The following is an 18,923-nucleotide window of genomic DNA, read 5'->3' on the forward strand; positions in this document are numbered from 1 at the left end:
AATGGCCTCGGAGGTGGTAGATGCTAGAAAACACTCTTGCTGGTATAATCAATTAATTAGCAATTACTACACGCTCAAACCTACCACGAACTCCCAGAGTTACTGTAGCCCTTTGGATTTGAACAGGAAAGACCTGGGACATTAGCGTGGGTTGCTTTAATTTCCAGTTCAACACCCCGTGAGCAGGAAAGACAAGGTCAGCACCAGAGGCTGAACTTCTGTTGAGACAATGCCATCATTAGCACAGACCTGAACAAACTTTGTTTTAAGCTCAAAGCATGTTGATGTAGCAGAACCAGGGTGAAAACAGATGGCTCTGCTGTCATTCAGCTTTGGCTGGATGTTATGGATGGTGGGAACTGGACTAAACTGCAACTTCCACTGCTGCTGTCTCATTTCCAAGCCCAAGAGGTCAGAAGGGAGCTGTGTTACACCACAGTGATGCTTGTTGAGCTGTGGCCTTAGGCAGGACTTGCCAAAGGAAGCAGAGCTGTCAGAGCCAGCACTGAGCACCTGGGACTTGCAGCAGGAAAAAAGAAAGCACAGACACATCCACTACACCTAAAAATTCAACCAGGACTCAAACTGTTAACAGAAAGGGAACAGTTAATTGCTAACTGAATTCCTCTACTTGTGGAGCAGCCCTTTTCCATAATCCTGTAACAGCAATTTCAGTAATAGACTGTAATGCTTTCACAGACTAATCTGTATGTTAATAAGGAACAAAAGTAAAACAATTTTTTTTCCTTATTTTTGCTTATCCCACCACCCAATATTGCAATTGCTGAATACCAAGCGACAGTGACTTCGTCAGCCACACCACACGACAGGGAAGGGGCAAGTTCATACATAAATACCACAAACAACTGAAGGTAGCTTTATTTGTTATTTCTGTAATGAAAACTTGTGCCTCTAGGAGCAATACATCCGTTTTAATAAATAGAAAACATACAGAATAAAATCACAAGAATGATAAAAGTGCTGGTTTTTCCAATTTCCTTGTAAGATCTCATGATACAGTCTGTTACATGTGCCATCCTGCCCAAAATCAAAGTAACTTTAAGCACAGTACAGCCACGATTACATGGCCCTGCCCACCAACACAACCCCACACAGCAATCCAAACAAAGCTTCTGGAAGTCAGTGCTTTAGCTCCTGCAATGCCACAGGGGCTCTATGGCTTCACAGGTGGCACAAGCAAATAAAAGTCACTGTTTAAAAAAAAAGTCAATTAAAAAGCACATAGAAAACAAGCAGCATTATTACAGCTAAGCAAAGAGGACATCTTGGGTTCAAGTCGATTCACCTTTTAGATACTTCAAAATTGTGTTTAACTGTAAACAAAAGTGCAAACATGCTTCCATGCTGAGCAGTGCTGATGCAGACACCTGGAAGCGGCTGTCACCAACCTGAACCAAAAGCTCAGTTTTGCAAGCTTTAATGTAGTTACAATAAAGTGACCTCATAAAAGATAACTTAATCCTTGGTTTCCTGTCGTCTTTCACAAAGGGGTCCCTTTTAGATTTGAAACAGCATCTACCAGTTCTCTGGGGAGACGCTCAGAACAGCTTCGGCAGCTGCCTGAGTTGCTTCACATCAAGAATGGTGCCAACAGAATTCACACTGTTTGACTGGCTTAATGTTCCAAGGGCTGGAGCATGCAGATTCCCAGCAAATACCTGAACATCTCCTCCACCTTTCCTGCCAGGTTGTTCGGTGAATTCAACCTTCCCAGGTAACAGTTTGTGCTTTGACTTCAAATCCTTTAAAATCTGAACTGAGTTCTCGTTCGCTTGTTCTGCTCTGGGAAGAAAAATTTCATTTGTAATGTTTCTTAATATAGGGCTGTTCAATTCTGGTAGAAGAGCATTAGTGGTCAACTCTCTGCTGGGACTTTTCAGATGAATGGGGGTTCCTTCATCAGTTCTTTTGGAGAATTCAGGCCTGTGGTTCAAGCCATCCAACAGAGGGGTAAGGTTTTTGTGCAGCATGCTTTCACCTTCGACAGTGCCATGACTGCCATCTGGAACATGCAGCTCCTCCTCATCTTCACTACTGTCCCCTCCCTGTATCAGTCCATACCGTTTCATGTACTTCATGGTTGCAAATGACATATTGTTGGGTGAAATCCAGCTGAGACCCACCATGCTCTTTTCCACATTTGAATGCAAGATGTCTTGGAAACAGAAATCAGTAGAAGGATTTTGGCCCGAGCGACTGAGAGAAAGCCTAGATAATTGATTTTCACTGAGATACTTGAGTGCTATAGCATTTGCTTCCATGCTCAGATCAGCTACATTAGGAGTTAAACCACACATGCTGACGTTGGCAAATGACATGTAATTCAGTCCAGGAACCACCGCTTCAGGATTTATGCATGCTAAAATGCTGAAAGAAAGCATCAAAAGATTAGTTTAGATTTACAAGGAAAGAAGTATGCATTTCACAGAATGATCTGATAAATCATTTTGCTCACTGCATTGATTTCTCCTCCTTTCTGAACATTACAGCTCAGTGCTGAGACCAGACATCCTGCATATACTAAAGAGCATCTCTGCAGCTAGTCGCACTGATGGCATTCAAACAATATCTTGGAACACTGGTGATATTCCCTCCTGATTCAGTGCTAACCACAGCCCTGTTTGTTGAGAAGAACCAACTTCCAGCAGATTTCAGAGCTGACTGTTCACAGCTGATTGAGCTGTTGGCCAACTCTCATTGCTAAATGGGGAGTCAAATGCCTCTGACTCTCAGGCTCTGGGTGCTAGCATCTAATTCCAAATTCATACTGCAACAGAAGATGCAAACCCAGTAACAGAGATAGCAAGGACATCTCATGTTTCCCAGTGCCAAGGTTCTAGTTTTTGAAGACATCCTTCAGTAAGAGGCACGTTCATTCACCTGTTTGCCATACTAGTTTCTTGTACACATCAAAGTATCCGATGAACTTCAAGTGAAATGGAGAGAAAAGAGCTTAGAGGCTGTACAACTAGAAACAGCTTTTGATATAGAGCTGAAGACTCACACTAATCTGCTTGATTCTACTTCTGTTCTTTTGTTTGACCAAGGCATCTTCCCTGCCCAGCCACTGCAGCCTCCCTCTACTTCAATTGGAAGCATTCACAATCTACACTGATTAGGACAGAAGCCATTTTGAATATATGTGGAAGTTCTGAGAACAGTTTCACTTACACTGGTGAAATGCAAGATGGGGGTTAAGAGGTTGTGATAAAAATATCTAGTGACTGCTGCTTAATGTTCAGCCTTACGAGTTTAAATGGTGTCTCTCTGGAATACTCTGACATTGCCCAGAGGGCTGAAATTACTCAAGCATTTTTTTTTTTTTTTTTTCCTAAGGAATTATGTGCTTCCACACACAATACTTAAGAATCACCAGAAGCTCTAATGGCTAGAGCTGCTTGTGTTACATTAAATTGAATTTGCTAACAGAGCTCTCACACCTATCTGAAATACCCATAGCATGAGCTAGTGTTTCATCTTTGTGTAGGAAATGCAGACCAAATAATCCCCACTGGCAGCAAATACAGTCCCTGATCCCCATTTGTGGCAGGATCTAGAAATCACTGCTCAAAACAGTCAGTATTTTACCTGGCATTCTCCACTTTGTGTGTATTTTTCTTCATTCTGTTGGGTGACTCAATTGTCACTCCAAGACTTCTCAGCTGTTTGAGTGTAGCACTAATCACACTCTCTTTATCCACCACTTCTGTGTCAGTCCCTGAATCCCTTTCTGTTCCATCATTGATACTTTGATACTTTGCATCATCACCATTAACAAATCCTGCTTTTACAGGAAAGTGATCTTGCTCTTCTGAAGACTTTAAGAGATGGTTTACTTGGCCCTAGAGGAAAAAAAAAGAGAGCAGGGTAAGAGCCCACATTGCCAAAATCATGACACATGGGAGTTGCCATAAAACAATTGTTTTAGTTTCAAGCAATTATTTTGCAATGTACAAGTAGCTGAGCTAACAACCTACTCTGACAAATACACCAGACTCATATTCAACTTAGATACAATTGAGTAATATCACAGAAGTGTAGAAAAACTCTGCACTATCCTACATTTGTTTTCTGTAAGCACCTGTTCTCAATTTAAATGCAACGCAGTTCCAAATGAAAGCCTCCATTTAAAGGGCTTGAAGGTAAAGTACTGTGATATTCTAAAGGGTAACTGGGGAAAGCTACCTACTGACATTAACTTCTAACCACATAATTAATTTGGCAGTAGATGGTACCCTGTATATGCACAAAAGAGTGAAGTAAAGAACGGCCATTTAAACCTCAAAGGGAAGATCCGAAAACTCAGAGCTTTTCCATAGCACGTAATGTATGAACTTGAAAATTGCATGCAGTTTTCTGTGATGCTAACACCACACCGTGGCTTCAGCAGTGTGGTATTAGTGATCTTGTTGTTGCTACCTCCATGCAGTGTAGAATATCAGACTTAAATTAATTACCAGCAAATCCTGATAAAGTTTCTGATCCTCTGATGGATGCCGGGGCAGCACAGAGGTGGCTGACTCCAGGTTTTGCTCACTTATTAGCACCACGTGGTTGCTGGCTCCCCCTGTTGGTTCTTCCTGTAAGCACATGCTAGCACTTTCCTCCAAAGACGAGCTGTGAACAAGAGCTTGCGAGACATTGCCGGTCCTGAAAGAGACCAGTGACACAACTAGATGTTTCCTTGAAGATAAAGGCATCGCTCCCGGTGTCCTATTGTGAACACCAGAAGAGAAGATAGAGTATTGAAAATAGGCTCTAGCATTCCTTGATTTGTTTTCTGCCTAAGACTTTGAAAGAAAACAACCACGGCAAGGAGCCTTTTGAGGTCTGAAGAAACAGCTTGCAGAGTAACATTACAACAGCCTCACTGGTTTTCCAAAAGATTGGCTTCTCTGTATTAGTCAAAACACGATGACGACACTTAACCTTGCAGCAGATACACAAATCACTAGAAAACTGGAATGAGTTTTCAGTATTTTTATAGGCACTTTGGGAGTAATGTGTTTTCCATGTGTTCTGAGTATAATTTACTCAATTTCTTTATTTTAAACCAAAGCAAAAAAACAGAGTTGCTGTGGTAGTTTAAGGCCCACATAAGAACTTCTCAAAGGCACTGCTACAAGTACATACATATTCAGTACACACAGAATATGAGTGAATTGAAAACAAACCCACCGCTGACATATTTCTCCCTAACAACTGTGAAAGAAAAAACAGTAACTTTCCCTTTTTATTTGAAAACCCTGGGGTAGATATTCTAGAATGAGTGACAACGCATCCTCACTCGCTAGCCGGCATTTGCATCTCATAAACCTTCTGAGATGAGATACATCAATAGTACCATCATCCCAAAGCGGTTGTTAAGCGACCCTCCTTCCCCTGCCTGTCTCTCCTCAGGAGAGGGATGCAAGATAACACAATTTCAGAACCCAACCGATCAATTGCCTGCGTTGAAAGCGATAAGATTTCAATCACGCGACGTGCCAGAGTCAATGCAGGTTATCAGTTACTGGTGTATTAACAATTATTCATCATTCCCAAAAGTGCCTCCTTCCTCTTCAAAGGAATCTGAGCGATGCTGCATATCCTCATTATGAGACCCTTGCACAACTGTTTCACAAGTCTATGAATCCAAATCGAAGAGAACCTGAAGACCGTTTCTTTAAAATACGATATTTGAAAGATACATTTGTACCAGCAACACCTATGGTAGCAGTGTAGTAACAGCCTGTAGATCAAATTCTAATCAAGAACTATGAATATTTAAATTCTGCCTTCATTATAATCCACCTTTCCCAATATTATTGTTATTTTAGAAACCTAACCTAACTGGAAGGATATTTCACCTCCTTTGTTTTTTGCGCATACTCCCTGAGCATTCAGTGCCAAATTCAGAGCTGTTCCACACATAAAACTAACACTGATGTAGTAGATAACTAAATATTTTTGAAATTTCTTCCTAAATTAGACAGATTAGTTACTGTAACATGAGGAATCTGACCTTAAAAAATAGTGAAATATCAGTGAAGTTGGCACCTGCATATACAGGGTAATTAGGTGTAGGGGAATTCAGAGGACAGTCATATAGCCAAAAGCTTTCTGTCTTAAGCCACTCAAGAACTGGAAAGGTTTGGAATGCTGCAGAGGAAAACAAGTAGTTGCAGCAACATCCCCTTTCTGCTCAGGAGTTAAGGTGAAAAAGGGAATGCTGCCAGCACTACGCCTGCTTCTCCAAGTTGAAGGCTTCTGCCATCAGCTGCTGCTGATAGGTGAGCAGCTAAATGTGCATGACTGATAAATGCAAACTCTACAGACAGCTGTGTTTTGGCCAGCTGCACAGTTCAAAGCATAATCAAAAAACAAAAGGGGAAGAACATAACTGAAGTCAGGTGATTATTTATAAATCCTGAAAAAAAAGAATTACAAAGAGTTGTAACTTCTGAAAGGCAGTTCAGCTTATGGGAACACCAGATATGTTAGTTACTTACTGGAGAGCATTCTGATGAGTTCCTTCTTCTACAAGACGAATGCTGTCTACAAAGCTGGGCATGTCAACAACCTTTAAGGAAGAAGCAATGCTGGTGTTACTTGCATCTTGTTCAGCATTAATTGAAATGCTTATATCTTCCTTGGAAATCTCTGCATCCTCTTTCTTTCCCTGTGGTGTGGTGTCATCCTGTTTTTCTGAGGATGTATTCCAGAATAAGCTAGCACCTAGAAGAGAAGAGAGATTTACCCATTTAGGAAAGCATTGGTATCTTCTGAGATCTTCTGATATTGTAAAGCTAGAGGAATTACTTGCTTGCATTCATTTTTTTCAGCATTCTATAGGTGATTTAAGGTTTAGAACAGCCAAGAGCTGCAAAAACACCGAGTGCTACTTTAAAAAGTATGCTCACTAAGCACACTTGATGAAAACAAGTGAGCCATCTTGAAATTACCAAAATAATATTTTCCTATAGATTAAGCAGGAGCCAATACAGTAATATGTAACCTTACAGCAAGATGCAAAACTTGCTAGATCTAAAGAGAACGGTCTTCCTTCATGCATACACCTGTATGAGTCACAGCTAACACAGTAAGCAATAAATACATTTAAAGATAATCAGATAAGGTAATAGCTATTTCCTTTCAAAATAGTGCATTAAAAAAAAAGTGGCTGTTTTCTTTTTCCAATACTTTTTCTTTTTAAACAATTAAAACCACAAGACATTGCTAAAGCTATCAGAAAAATAACTCTTCCAGTGATGGAAGTTATGGAAATTGCTGCCACTGCAGCCTAAACTCACAAATAACACTCAGAGAACTCAGCTGGTGTTGGTGTTGAGGTGCACGCTTGTGAGCACTCAGCATTTCTGCAGTACATCCCCTCTCTTGCAATCAAAATCACAGAAACAGCCATGAAGCAACGACTGCTTTTCCTTGAAGAATGACATTCTACCTGTGCTCACAGCAATGCTCACACTTCTCCTCAGGGGTAAGCCTGCTGAGGACTGTGTTTCCATAGTAACAGGTTCCCCTTGCTTCTCAGGCTGCAGAGCACTGCCAGCTGTGGCTGCTTCAGAGGAACAAGCCTGGCGAGCCTGTGCTTCCAATAAGCGTTGGATCTGCAACGGTTATCAGAATGGTGTAATTTGTACAGTGAAATACAAAGTATAACAGGCAGAAGCTAATTAAGTTTGTACCCTTGAAGATCTGGACTCAAATCCAGGATGCACTGCCACAGAAGTCTCATAACAATTCCATTCTCAGCAGTGTGTGATGGCAGAGCTACCAAATCAGAGGTTTTGTGCACGCCTGCAGGACTACATCAAGACAACCTGAGTAAAACCTGTTTGTTGGAAGTATTTTCTGTCCCTTTTATCCATATGCAAAGCTATCATTCACCAGCCAAGCATTTTATATGCCAGCTGTCCGTATATCATGTCAAAACAACTTGGTATGAAATTATAAATTCAACAAACAAGCACTTAAATGATAAAATTACAGCAGTGCAGGCAGTCTGCACTCAAATCTTCCTGCTTGTTGATTACTCCATAGCTCCAATGTATTTGTACAGTGAGGAGTGATTTCCTTCCCTGATGCACAGTTCATGCTTTGAGAGCTTGATTTTACACACAGGAACTACAACTACAGCCTATTTCAGCTTTCTAATTTAGGCAGGAGAAATCCATATTGCTTACGATTGCACTGATTTTTTTCTATTCCCATCATTCACCACCAGCAGCAGAATCCAAACCCTGGCTCATCAATCCCAAGTCACATCCTGCAGAACACAGGGCTAGCAGTGGAATTCAGGAGGTGGGCATTTTGAAGGCACTTAACCCAGTATTGAAATAAAACTCAGTGAGAGTAGCAAAACCCAATTCTCCAACACCTGATGAATCCTGAAGATTTGGTGTAAATAATTGAAATTTTTTAAGCAAGAGCTTCAACAGCTCAGGAAGCTGCAGACTTGAAGGTTGACAAAATAACTCATGAGAGCAGTCTGTACTTCACCTGCACGTTTACCTTAATTCCAGTCTCTAGTCTGTATAGACTGACAAACAGTAATTTACTGTTTAAGAAAAAAAAAACCAAAACACACTGAAAAACAACTATATAGAAGGCCTATCAGTTTGCATAATAAACCAGTCTGCTGAAAGAGAAACCCTCACATTACATTTACTGTTATAATTCCATAAAGTTTAACTAGGGAAGGATCAAAAGTGTGTTTTGAGTAACATCAACTAGCAGAGTTAATTCCAACCCCAGACTGGACCAGGTGTGATAGGCTCTCTTCCTCATGAAGCTCAGTGTTTAGTTTATTCCTTTGACAGGGAAAGTATCAAAACAATCACTAAGAGGGCAGAAGAGAAAGAAGCCATTTCAACAAACCTGAGCTTGAAGTAATTTGAGTTGCCTATCTTGTTCTGTAAGAACCCTGTAAGCATCTGGAGATAATCCCATCATCCCGTTATCTGATCCTGCTGTGTGCAAACAAGGTGAGTGAGCACCACAGCACTGGGGACTGGAGGGGCTTGCACTTGCAGGCAGTCTTATTCCAGGTGACAAGCTATTTTCAAGAGAACAGCTCCCCATTTTCCCATGATATCCCATACTTATAGGGCTACTTGTTGTATAATTGCAGCAAATGTTTGGACAAATGGTATTCGGATGGAACACTGTGCATGGGCTCTGTTGAGCTATCTCTGATTGAACTTCTGCTCCATGTTTGGAGTTCATTTCACCAATTCCTTGCCACGAGTTTATTGAATTATATTGGACGGAAGCAGGAAACTGACAGCTGCATGCACTGGCTGGACAGCAAGGCAGAACATGAATTGGCACCTGCAGTTCTGGTGGTCTTCTGCAGCTCTGCAGTGAAAAAGTAGAGGAGTTGTAGAGGACTGGCTGTGTAACAGCAGGAAGCTGCCTGGAGTCAGATACCGAGGTTTTTCTAACCAGAAGTTCTCCCTGCTGTGCAGCTCCCTCAGGATTTAGTACAAGTCTTTGTGGTGGCCTTTTGGTTTGATGCACAGATGTATCTGGGGAAGGTCCACTGCAAGGGGTTGAAGGAGAAGAAGATCCAGAACTACTTCTTGATTGCGGACAAGACTTCTTACAGTGCAACTGTTGCTGTATTACAGCCTGCTTTCCCCAGGAAGACCTCGAAGTTGGAATCTTCTGGTTTAAATGGCTTGGCAATTGCCTCACAGAAGGATCTCCCATGTTAGCAGAAAAGTTTTGTTTGTCTTCAAAGCACTGGGTGGGGTAATACACAGATCCTAAGTAGCATTTCTTTTTAACAGACTGATGTGGTGCTTGAGGAAAACTTTTAGCATTTGAAGTCCCTGCAGGCTTAGGCAATTGTCCTGATTCCACAAAGCTCCCATCCAAAACAAGGGACAGTTCAGGAACTGATGGAAAGATCCTGGTAACCTGAAGGTAATTACATAAGCAAGTTTAATTTTTGTCTAAAATACTTCTGCACTCCACAAGCAGAACTTCCTAGTACTTGTCAAAGATATTGTTTCCATTCAAACCTGTATGACTGTTACCAGCTCCAAAACAGCCATAGAAGGAATACCTTTTTAATGACTGGAGAGTCCAGGCATAGAGAAAGCAGAAAAAGCTATAGGACCAGTCTTGAAGTACTGTCTCCATATGGCTTAACAGCTGTACCTACCAAACAAAAGCCTTGCACTCCACCTGACATTCCCCCTCTTACTACTCTTAGAACCAGCAGACAGCACCACCCTTGTGGGATAATCCACAAGGATATGTTATATGTATAAATATGTTATGCTCATATGTGCTTCAGTAGAAAAACAGAAAACAAAACAAACCCACCAAGATAAAATAGCAGATAATCTTTTCCCAAACGCTAGTATATGCATTGAAGTGCCTATCATCTCAGCACAAAAGCAGGCTGACTAGAGACAGGAGCTGGGACTCTCTGGAACACTTCAGTTCTGTTTCTGTTAGCATTTTGAGAATGAAGCTCTCATCCCCTTACAATTAGCTTTGCTGCTTCAGTTATCACATCTTCTAGAATCTGAAAAGCCTAGAGACATTATTTACTTAGTTACCTCTTGACTCACTGGGTGAGGACTTGGAATTGGCCTTGGGGATAAATCCTCATCTTCTACACCAGAGTCATGATCACTTGCTGACAGCTTACCAGGTGAACAACCATGAGGAGGGCTAAAACAACATTAGTCAAACTAAAAACTGCTTGTCAGATTGGGCAGCAGTAATATAAACCTTCACATCTCTCACTGTGCAGTCTACAGTGAAATATCAGCATCATTTTTTCTTAATAATCAGCAGTTATATATCTCCCTGGTTAGCCAGAAAGTTCATAAGGCAAACAGCTCTAAGACCAAACAATGAAAACACAAATGCTGCTCTGGGACAATAAATATACTAATCCTCTTCTCTCCACATCCCCACACATACATCTTTTAGATGCCATTCTAAAAGAGAAGCATTGATTTATGTTAGGAAGATAGGAAGTGCTAAAGTAAAGATTGTGGCATTGTTTAAAGAACCAAGACAATAAGGGCTATCTTTCAGCTCTAGATAAAAAGTTGATGGATAAGTCAGGTTTCCCAAAATCCTCAAGTTCCAACTTATCAGCTCTGAAAGGTCAGAAGAAAAAAGTTTTACCAGTGTAAATACATTTCAGAGATTTGAGCCAAAGGACTCCAAGCTTCATCAGTAAAGAGGCCTCAGAAACATCTAATGTACAAATTACAACCATTAGTATCAAGAGTAGAATTACTAGTACTTTCTCTAGCAATGAAGAAAGAGTTTGACCATCTTGCTTGAATGTGAGCTCTAAGAACAAACACAAGCCCATTCAGATTTTAATGCAAAAATCATCACTATAGTCAGAGCTAGCCTGACAGAAAATGTAAAAATAAAATCTGATTCAATAGATATTTGATTATTGTGTATAAGATTTACCTTTTAGTAGGAAGTTTCTTGCAGATTCTGCTGAAGAACTCTGCTTCTGCATTTTGTTTCTCTGCACTCAACACAAACTGGATAGGGCTCTTGTCTGAAGGTTCAACGTTCTGAAATGAAGATTTTTGTGTTTGTGAAGCATGCCAATGTCAGCTTTTGATAACCAAGATACTGCTCCCAAAGAAATGGTTTCAAGGCAGATTGCAGCTGAGTATTTGTTGCTTGTTCTTCACTTTCAATTCTCAATTCTTTCACCACTACAAGTAGGCAGGCTTCCTTTCCTGTTCAACACTGTTCCCCTTGCTACTCTGTAAACTAAAAAGTTGGCCTAATTATAGCCATGAGCAGATGCTTCCTTGTTGTAACTGCTTAGGTAGTCTTCCACAAGCCTTCATCATCATAGGAAACAACAACTGTTCCTATACCAGTTCACACACAGCTGGGAACAGCAGAAGGAAGCCTCAATTACTAAAGGCCTCGTTGTCTCCAGAAAGCTTTTTCTGGAGAAAGAGCAGAGCATCATAGCACAGGTCACATTACCCTGTGTGTTTCTTTACAGAGCACGCAATGAACAAATGTTCAGCTGCAGGTTCTGCATTTTCCCAGGAAAACATTTAAAGAACAGAAATTTTCTAGGATTTCCTCAAGCCCTTTGAGTACTTCCCAGGTGCTGTATGAAATTCTTTCTGAAAGTTACCTTGCACAAAGATAAAAATTTCTCCTGCTTTGTTACTGCAGCACAGCAAGAGCTCTGCAAGTTACCAACCACTGAATGCTGTTTTGCATTCAGCTCTGAACAGAGCACAACTAGCTAGGCTTTGCTCCTCAGAAAACAAACATGCATCACCCACAGCAGTTGACAGAAGTTTTCAGCATGTACACAGCACACCAGATTAAGGAATGCCATAGGAAATAACAATCTCTGTTCATAAAGCCAAAAGGTCACTTAAAAAAAAAACACACTAGCAAAGCTCAATACAGCACATTGCATTTTAAAAAACAAATTCTTAAAATGCTACTAGAAAAGTCAGCAGGTGCTGCTGACTTTAGAGGTTCTCTCTTGCTTTGATACATGCTGAACTCACAATTAAGACACTCAAAACAGAAATAAAAGTAGTAACATTAAATAGCTGTCATTTTCAAACAGCGCAGTTTCATCTGGGTCACATTATTTGCCTCCTTTAAATACTTCAACTAACATTGATTTTTTTAACTACTGTGATACAGTAAATAATCAAGCCACTTACTTTGAAGAGGTGCACTGTTTCATTGCAAGTTAAGAGCTGGAACCCTAATTCAGTCTGCCCTCTGCAAGGACCACATTCATAAAATTCTGGTTCTTTGTGTGTCAATGAATAGAGCACAATAAGAAAACTGCCAGATTCCGAGAAAACCCTGAAATAGAAAAAAGCCCACATCTTAAAAAAAAAAAACAAAACAAAACAGGAAGAAGGTCATTAGCTTCTCAATGTATTGGAGAAGTTATCACACAATTTATCAGACTGGTCACTTAGTGCATTTTGAGAGCACTGAGCTATATATAGGCAGAGCACAGAGCCTTGTGACTGATGCCATATGTAAGAATCAAAGCAGAGTACAGAAACAGTGGGAATAACTTCTTTGCTTCCTACCTCCTTTGGGATCACTTACTACTTTGACTGAATCACTGAAGGACTTTAATAACTGTATAGAAGAAAACATTGTAGAAGTGATGTTTGTTACTCCTCAGCATCCAAAAAACACTCAGTGTTAAAAACATTTCTGAGGAAAAATTATAGCAAGGGTTTTTGTGTGGTGGTTTTTTTTTTTATTACACAGGTAGAAAATAGTGAATTTACAGCAGTCAACATTAACACAGAAGTCCAAGCAAGTTTAGAGAAAACAATCTGCATTTCCAGGATATGGTGTGACTACTTCCATGCTACTTTCTTTTTTTAATTTCTATTTGTGATAGAAAAAGCAGTAAGAATCAGATGCTTGAAAAGCACATTCAGACAGAACTTCAAAATGATTCTTACAACTTCAGAGTTGAAGATGGATGATGTACAGATTAAGCAGTTAGTCTGCAGATGTAAATTCTCTTTGCATGATTTAACAAATCAACTCAATTCACTTCCAGGATAAAAATCACAGAAAGTTAATGAAAGTCAAGCATCTAACTTGGCTACACAAATCTAATCATCTAATTGGGCTCTTATCTGCATCTGTGTGTATTTAAATTGCTTAAGGAAAAAGTCTGTTCAGTAATTACAAACATCTGTTCACCAAATATGTTTTCATTTAATAATTGAAAGGCAAGTATGACTGAGCACAAGAAAATGGTGAGATACAACCAGGGAAAAACCACATATCAAGAAGTCAAACAGAAGAAAACTCCAAAAACTAAACTAAAACCCCACCTCTGTTTAAATGTTTTCTGCCAATTCTTATTTAAAAAGAAATGAAGTGACCTTGATATTAATATTTACCTTCTTCTGTCTTTGTGATGTTTAACCCAGCTTGCTAACGCTTATCAGTTTCCAGAAGATTTGTGAGGCATAAGTCAAAACCAGGAACAACAACAAAAACAGACAGACACAACTCCTATATAGCATCAATCAGATATTCTCTCAAATACCCTTGAAAGAGCACATGCTGCCATGCCTTCTGGGCAGGACACATTGATAGGTAGCCAGTAATTTGTTTTGTAGATAAAAGTGACTTGCCTTTCTTGAATTGAAGAACTGAATAAATATCGCAGGCCACAGGCCCAGACTTGAGGGCTATAGATATGAGTAACGCCACTCATCCAACTAAAGAAAGAAGAAATATCTAATTAGAGATCATTACATTACTGAGTTTCCACTACATATCCCATCAAATACCTCTTAAATCAGTAAGAGCATTAATCTAGAAGAGCCAGATACTTACACTCCAACTAATGGCAGAGCATACGCCTTTGGATCAGACTCAAGCAGCAAAAGTAGCTTTCGTGTCTGGTCCATAGTAAGGTAGCTGAAACAAAGATGATTTATTTCTTTATTTTCAGTATTTGGTAAGTCAAAAAATTCTAGAGACGAATGAAAGTTTATGAAGTACCAAAAGAAAAAAAAGGTTGGGAAAAAAAAAACCCTCTTTTTCCATATCTACAGCTTTTCACCAAAGCCCTGTGCATCAAAGAATTGTCAAGCACAACCCTTGCTTAATATTCTTTCACTAGCAATGAATCCAGAAGGACAAGTCATAATAAATTTAACAGCAAGTCATAGTGAATTTAAAGAATAACTTTCAGAAATGCATTCACAAGGTCACTCACATTAAAACAGCATTCAGTTGCCTCAAATTATTTCCCTGTTGTACTCTATTAGAACAGTTACCATCAGAACGACAACTCCTGGCTATCATCTTTATAAGCATGATTAACAGAAAAAGCTTTTTTCCACATTTATCTGATGCTCATTTTAGGGCCAGCAGTGGAATTGTTTACACAACTGAATGCTGTTTATAGTTGTTTTGTTAATTAATTATGTACACCTCAGCCTGCCCCAGCAGGAAGGTGCTCCTGAAGACAAAAGCCAGAGATCCTACTGAACAAGCTAAGATTTTTTTCTTGACTCTGTTTCCTGTTTATAATGTTTTTCTAGGTACTAGAAATTATGTCCTTTTGGTATCAGTTGTTACATTAAAAAGAAAAGCACTACAACCTCCACCTCCCTTTTTTAAGGAACACAACATACTGGCTGGCCAATTAAGGAGCTTGAGCATTGTCCTTTACTTACCCACACTTATAAGTGCCTTGAACTTGTGCAATATTCATAGGGCTGTTTAAATTCCTTGCTAGGGCTGTGGGAATAATTGGGACAGACTTCACTGGTGTGTATTCCAAAATATTTGCTGCAGTAACAGAAGCCCAGTGAAAACTAAAATTTAGATTATCCAGGTTCTCTGTGAAAACAATGTGAGCTCTGACAGTGAGCAGTTTAGAAAGATCCAGTGAATCTTTACTGCACAGGCTGTCCTGCAGATCCTAGAAGCAGGGAAAAGAGAAAGAAGTTAAAGAACAAAGTTGTCTTCATTTTACTTCTACAATTCAGTTTTTATTACAGTGGAAACTCAGATTATTCATTATAGCTAGCACTACAATAGGCACTATAGAAATGAAACCTATTAAGTCATGTTTCCAAAGCTCCTGGTTATACTGAATATAATGAATAATAATGTAAAATGTGTTTGAAATTAAACTACACCGATATTAGCACTGCTTTATATTATGCTCAGAAAACCAAGGTTACTTGAATTGTATGAAAACTAATGAAATCATGACAGGCAACTAGAATCTCAAAATGAGCTGTCAGTTTTCAAGAAATCTGTATTCTAACACGTGACATATCACCCTGAGGAAAATTTAGATGCAAAGTAAACATTACTGGTGCTATAAAATATAAGTATTTTTATGCATGTATCACAACAAAACCACAGACAAATAATTAATGAAATTGATGGTGCATACACTAGACTATCTGTCTATGGGGTCCAGATAAGACAGATTTCAGATATAAGTATTAGTCTATAGAGAATTGACAGGTTTTCTTGCATGTCACTTGCCCAGCAATGGTTTTTATGAGCTGCCATGTAAATACTGGAACTCACTTATATGTTTCAAAGAAAAAATGCTCTTTCTTGTTTAAGTCTGTTGCTACCACAGACGTCCTGCTCATTTTGGGGGGTTAGTGCAGCTGAAGATTTATGATCACACAGCAAGAATTTAGTCCAAGATTTAAAGAGAGTTTCAATTCTTAAAATTCTCTGAAGACTACTGATTTCAGCACTTTTCAACATGCTTTTCAATGACTTTCAAACAGCTCATTCCACATAACCAACTAAGCGGCCTTCCTTCAGCCACTACTTTTCTGTGTTTGTTTTAAATCAGTGGGGCTGGAAATCAAGCTCTGTGCACAGTCCAATCTCCCACCTAGAAGGCAGTTCACTGTTTGAAAAACCTCAAGTCTGCCAGCAGCCACCTACCTTGAAAGCCAAGCTGATGTCTTCAGCACTATGCACTATAATGCTGTCTGAAGAAGGTCCCCACGCATTAACTGTACATGGAATCAAGAAGTCTCCAGGAAGGGATGCAGTTGGAACCTTGCTCGATCCGCTGGCAACTTCTCGACCAGGATCAAACCGGTCTATTGTTAGCGTTACGCCTTCCCCATCTTTAAAACAAACACAGCATCCAAGAGCAACAACTCAGGCTCCTTGATAAAGGCTTATTCGACCACTACTGTCTGTGTACCTGATATTTAAAGTTACCTTCATCTACTGTGAGAGTCCCCAGCAAAAAACAGGCAAATGATCTTTTGTCGCTCTGCTTAGCGTGGCGATAGGCAAGACGCAGGGGTTTCTCCATCATAGACAACTTTGGATTTCTAGAGGGACAATAAGCAAGTTTAAGACCTAAATTACTTTCAGTGTGTCTTATTGCAATAATTTCCTGACTTTTATAATCTTCTAAGTAGAAAATGTTTAAGGCTTTAGGCTGCTTCTTTACATCAAGGCGATAAAGTTAGAGTTTTGTACAATACTGTTAAAATGTTCTCTTACATTCTGTGCAACATCCCAGTGATCCATATTCAAGAATAACCTATTTTAACTGGAGCAGAACTGTATGATCACCTCAACAGTTGTTTGCTTGACTAGCCAAGCAAGCATTGGAGAGTTTTTTTCCAGGGAGATTAAACAAGGAGAGAGAAGAGCTTTTTAGGCTGGAGGGCAACATTGCTGCAAGAACTAGAGATGAACAAGTGAATTATTTTAGTACCAGGAGTACCAGATAAGAAACACTAAGACCAAAACACAGAACCTCCAAGGAGTTTCATAAACCAAAAGAGCAGGTCACAACGCTTAACTAATTTTGAGCCCATGTTCTCTCATTTTAGCAAAATATTTAATTGGGATTCTAATAGGAGGAGGAGTAGTGTGGGCTCTGTGATGTAGAAATGTAAGTCAGGAAAAGAATTAGATAAATAAAATGACTACTCAATTAATAAAAGGAAGGAATTTGGAAGCTTGGTTAGTAAATATATCAGCATAATTTAGCTCAACATAGCAATTTTGAGTTGGAGAGAGTTCAGTGTTCCAAGTAAAGCTGCGGGTTTGCACAAATAGCAATGATGATGCATATTCTACCTGCTCAATAATGAAGTGTGCTCATAAAAAATAAAAGTAATCCATTTTACGTTTTGTCAGAATGTGTAAAATCAAGAAGCATCATGTAGCAAGGACATGTGGAAGCTGCTCTGACCTGTGTGTAAGGGCTGCTATCACAATTTATTTTACCTGTTAGCTACCTTAAAAAAAGGCTATCCTTACCTGTAATAGGCAAGATGTGAACCAATGACATCACCCAAGGGAACTGGGTCCCAAAGTGCATACTTGGACAGGGGGAAACTGAAAGGGACCATTCTATCAGGAACAAACCTGGGAAAAAAGATGGCAGAAAAGAAGAAAGTAAGATATTAAGTTCAATAAGTTTTCAAATAACATTCATCGGGAGAAGCAAAAAGTAACTCAATAAGAAAAAACAACCTACTGGATACACGAATAAGCTGTGCTTGATACAGCATGGGCAATGAAAAGGATTAGAAACTCCCAGAGTGCACAAACACAAATATCACAGTTTGCCAAGCTTAATATTAGATCAACTTCTAAACCCCCACGTGGCTCATCGTTTAAAGTCAGCATTAAGCCCATTTAAAACGTGGAAGGCTTCAGAAATAAAGCAGTTGTTGAACTAAGCAATATGGAGTGAGATTGGATCTCCTGCTTCAGAGAGGCCGAGGAAAGCACCACAAACGGATTCACACGAGCAGCAATACGCTTGTTATCAGGTGCCTAACCGACCACACTAACCCTTATGTAAAGCACAGACGTCACAACGGCCTGCAGCAGGAATCTCACTGCTGTTTAACAAACAAACAAACAAAACTTCCTTGGGAGGCACTGGAAATCTCAGGCCCGGCCCAGCTGCTGCCTCAGGAAGGAGCTTCCATCGCTTTAGGGCAGCTCTGGCAGCAGCTCCCCTACCTCGCCCTTAACTGATTCCCGTAGAATCCCCGCCGCTCTCAAGGAAGGGCTGAGCGGACTCCCCCTCAATAGTTACCTCGGCTCTGCTCCAGGCAGAACGGACTCCATGGGAGCGGCTGCCTCACGGACGCGGTGCCGGCCCGTCCCAACCGGGAGCCAGAGAGGTCCAGAAGCGGCCCCGAGGCCGCGCACCCACAGACGACGCCCCGCTGCCCGCCTCGCCTCCCGCCGTTCGCACAAACCCCTCGCTCCGCGCCGCCAACTACCACCAGCCAATCACGAGGCACAACGGGACGTGCTCCCGCCCCCGCTGTTCACTCCGAGCCAATCGGCGTGCAGCAGGGATGACTCCCTCTACCAATCGGAGCACACCCCGGGGAACGAAC

General features: G+C 40.4%; 1 protein-coding gene across 2 annotated transcripts; it reads right to left on the minus strand.

The window, feature by feature from the left end:
- Positions 1–863: 863 nt before the first annotated feature.
- STIL (STIL centriolar assembly protein) lies at positions 864–18,919 on the minus strand. 2 transcript variants are annotated; one of them, XM_042874152.1, is made up of 16 exons: positions 18,614–18,919; positions 17,824–17,931; positions 16,765–16,880; positions 16,480–16,667; positions 15,234–15,481; positions 14,386–14,469; positions 14,181–14,267; positions 12,723–12,870; positions 11,476–11,585; positions 10,596–10,710; positions 8,902–9,945; positions 7,466–7,631; positions 6,513–6,738; positions 4,479–4,671; positions 3,610–3,863; positions 864–2,388 (listed from the first exon to the last, which is right to left on the minus strand). In XM_042874152.1, exons 1-16 carry the CDS (start codon positions 18,643–18,645, stop codon positions 1,560–1,562), a joined length of 3,948 nt encoding a protein of 1,315 aa, XP_042730086.1. In that variant the 5' UTR covers positions 18,646–18,919; the 3' UTR covers positions 864–1,559. The 2 variants fall into 2 exon arrangements, with proteins under 2 accessions (XP_042730086.1, XP_042730085.1); XM_042874151.1 differs by having other exon boundaries at positions 16,480–16,700.
- Positions 18,920–18,923: the final 4 nt, after the last annotated feature.

Source organism: Lagopus leucura, unplaced genomic scaffold (assembly GCF_019238085.1).
Source record: "Lagopus leucura isolate 7727_CA_CO unplaced genomic scaffold, USGS_WTPT01 Super-Scaffold_100009, whole genome shotgun sequence".
Taxonomy (NCBI): Eukaryota; Metazoa; Chordata; class Aves; order Galliformes; family Phasianidae; genus Lagopus; species Lagopus leucura.

Coding starts and splice junctions, on each gene's coding strand:
- STIL (XM_042874151.1), bottom strand. CDS start 18,645: ATGGAGTCCGTTCTGCCTGGAGCAGAGCCGAG. Junction 16,701..16,764: donor GACTCTCACAGTAGATGAAG/GTAACTTTAAAT, acceptor AAGGAGCCTGAG/TTGTTGCTCTTGGATGCTGT. Junction 10,711..11,475: donor AAGAAACTTCCTACTAAAAG/GTAAATCTTATA, acceptor ATGTTGTTTTAG/CCCTCCTCATGGTTGTTCAC.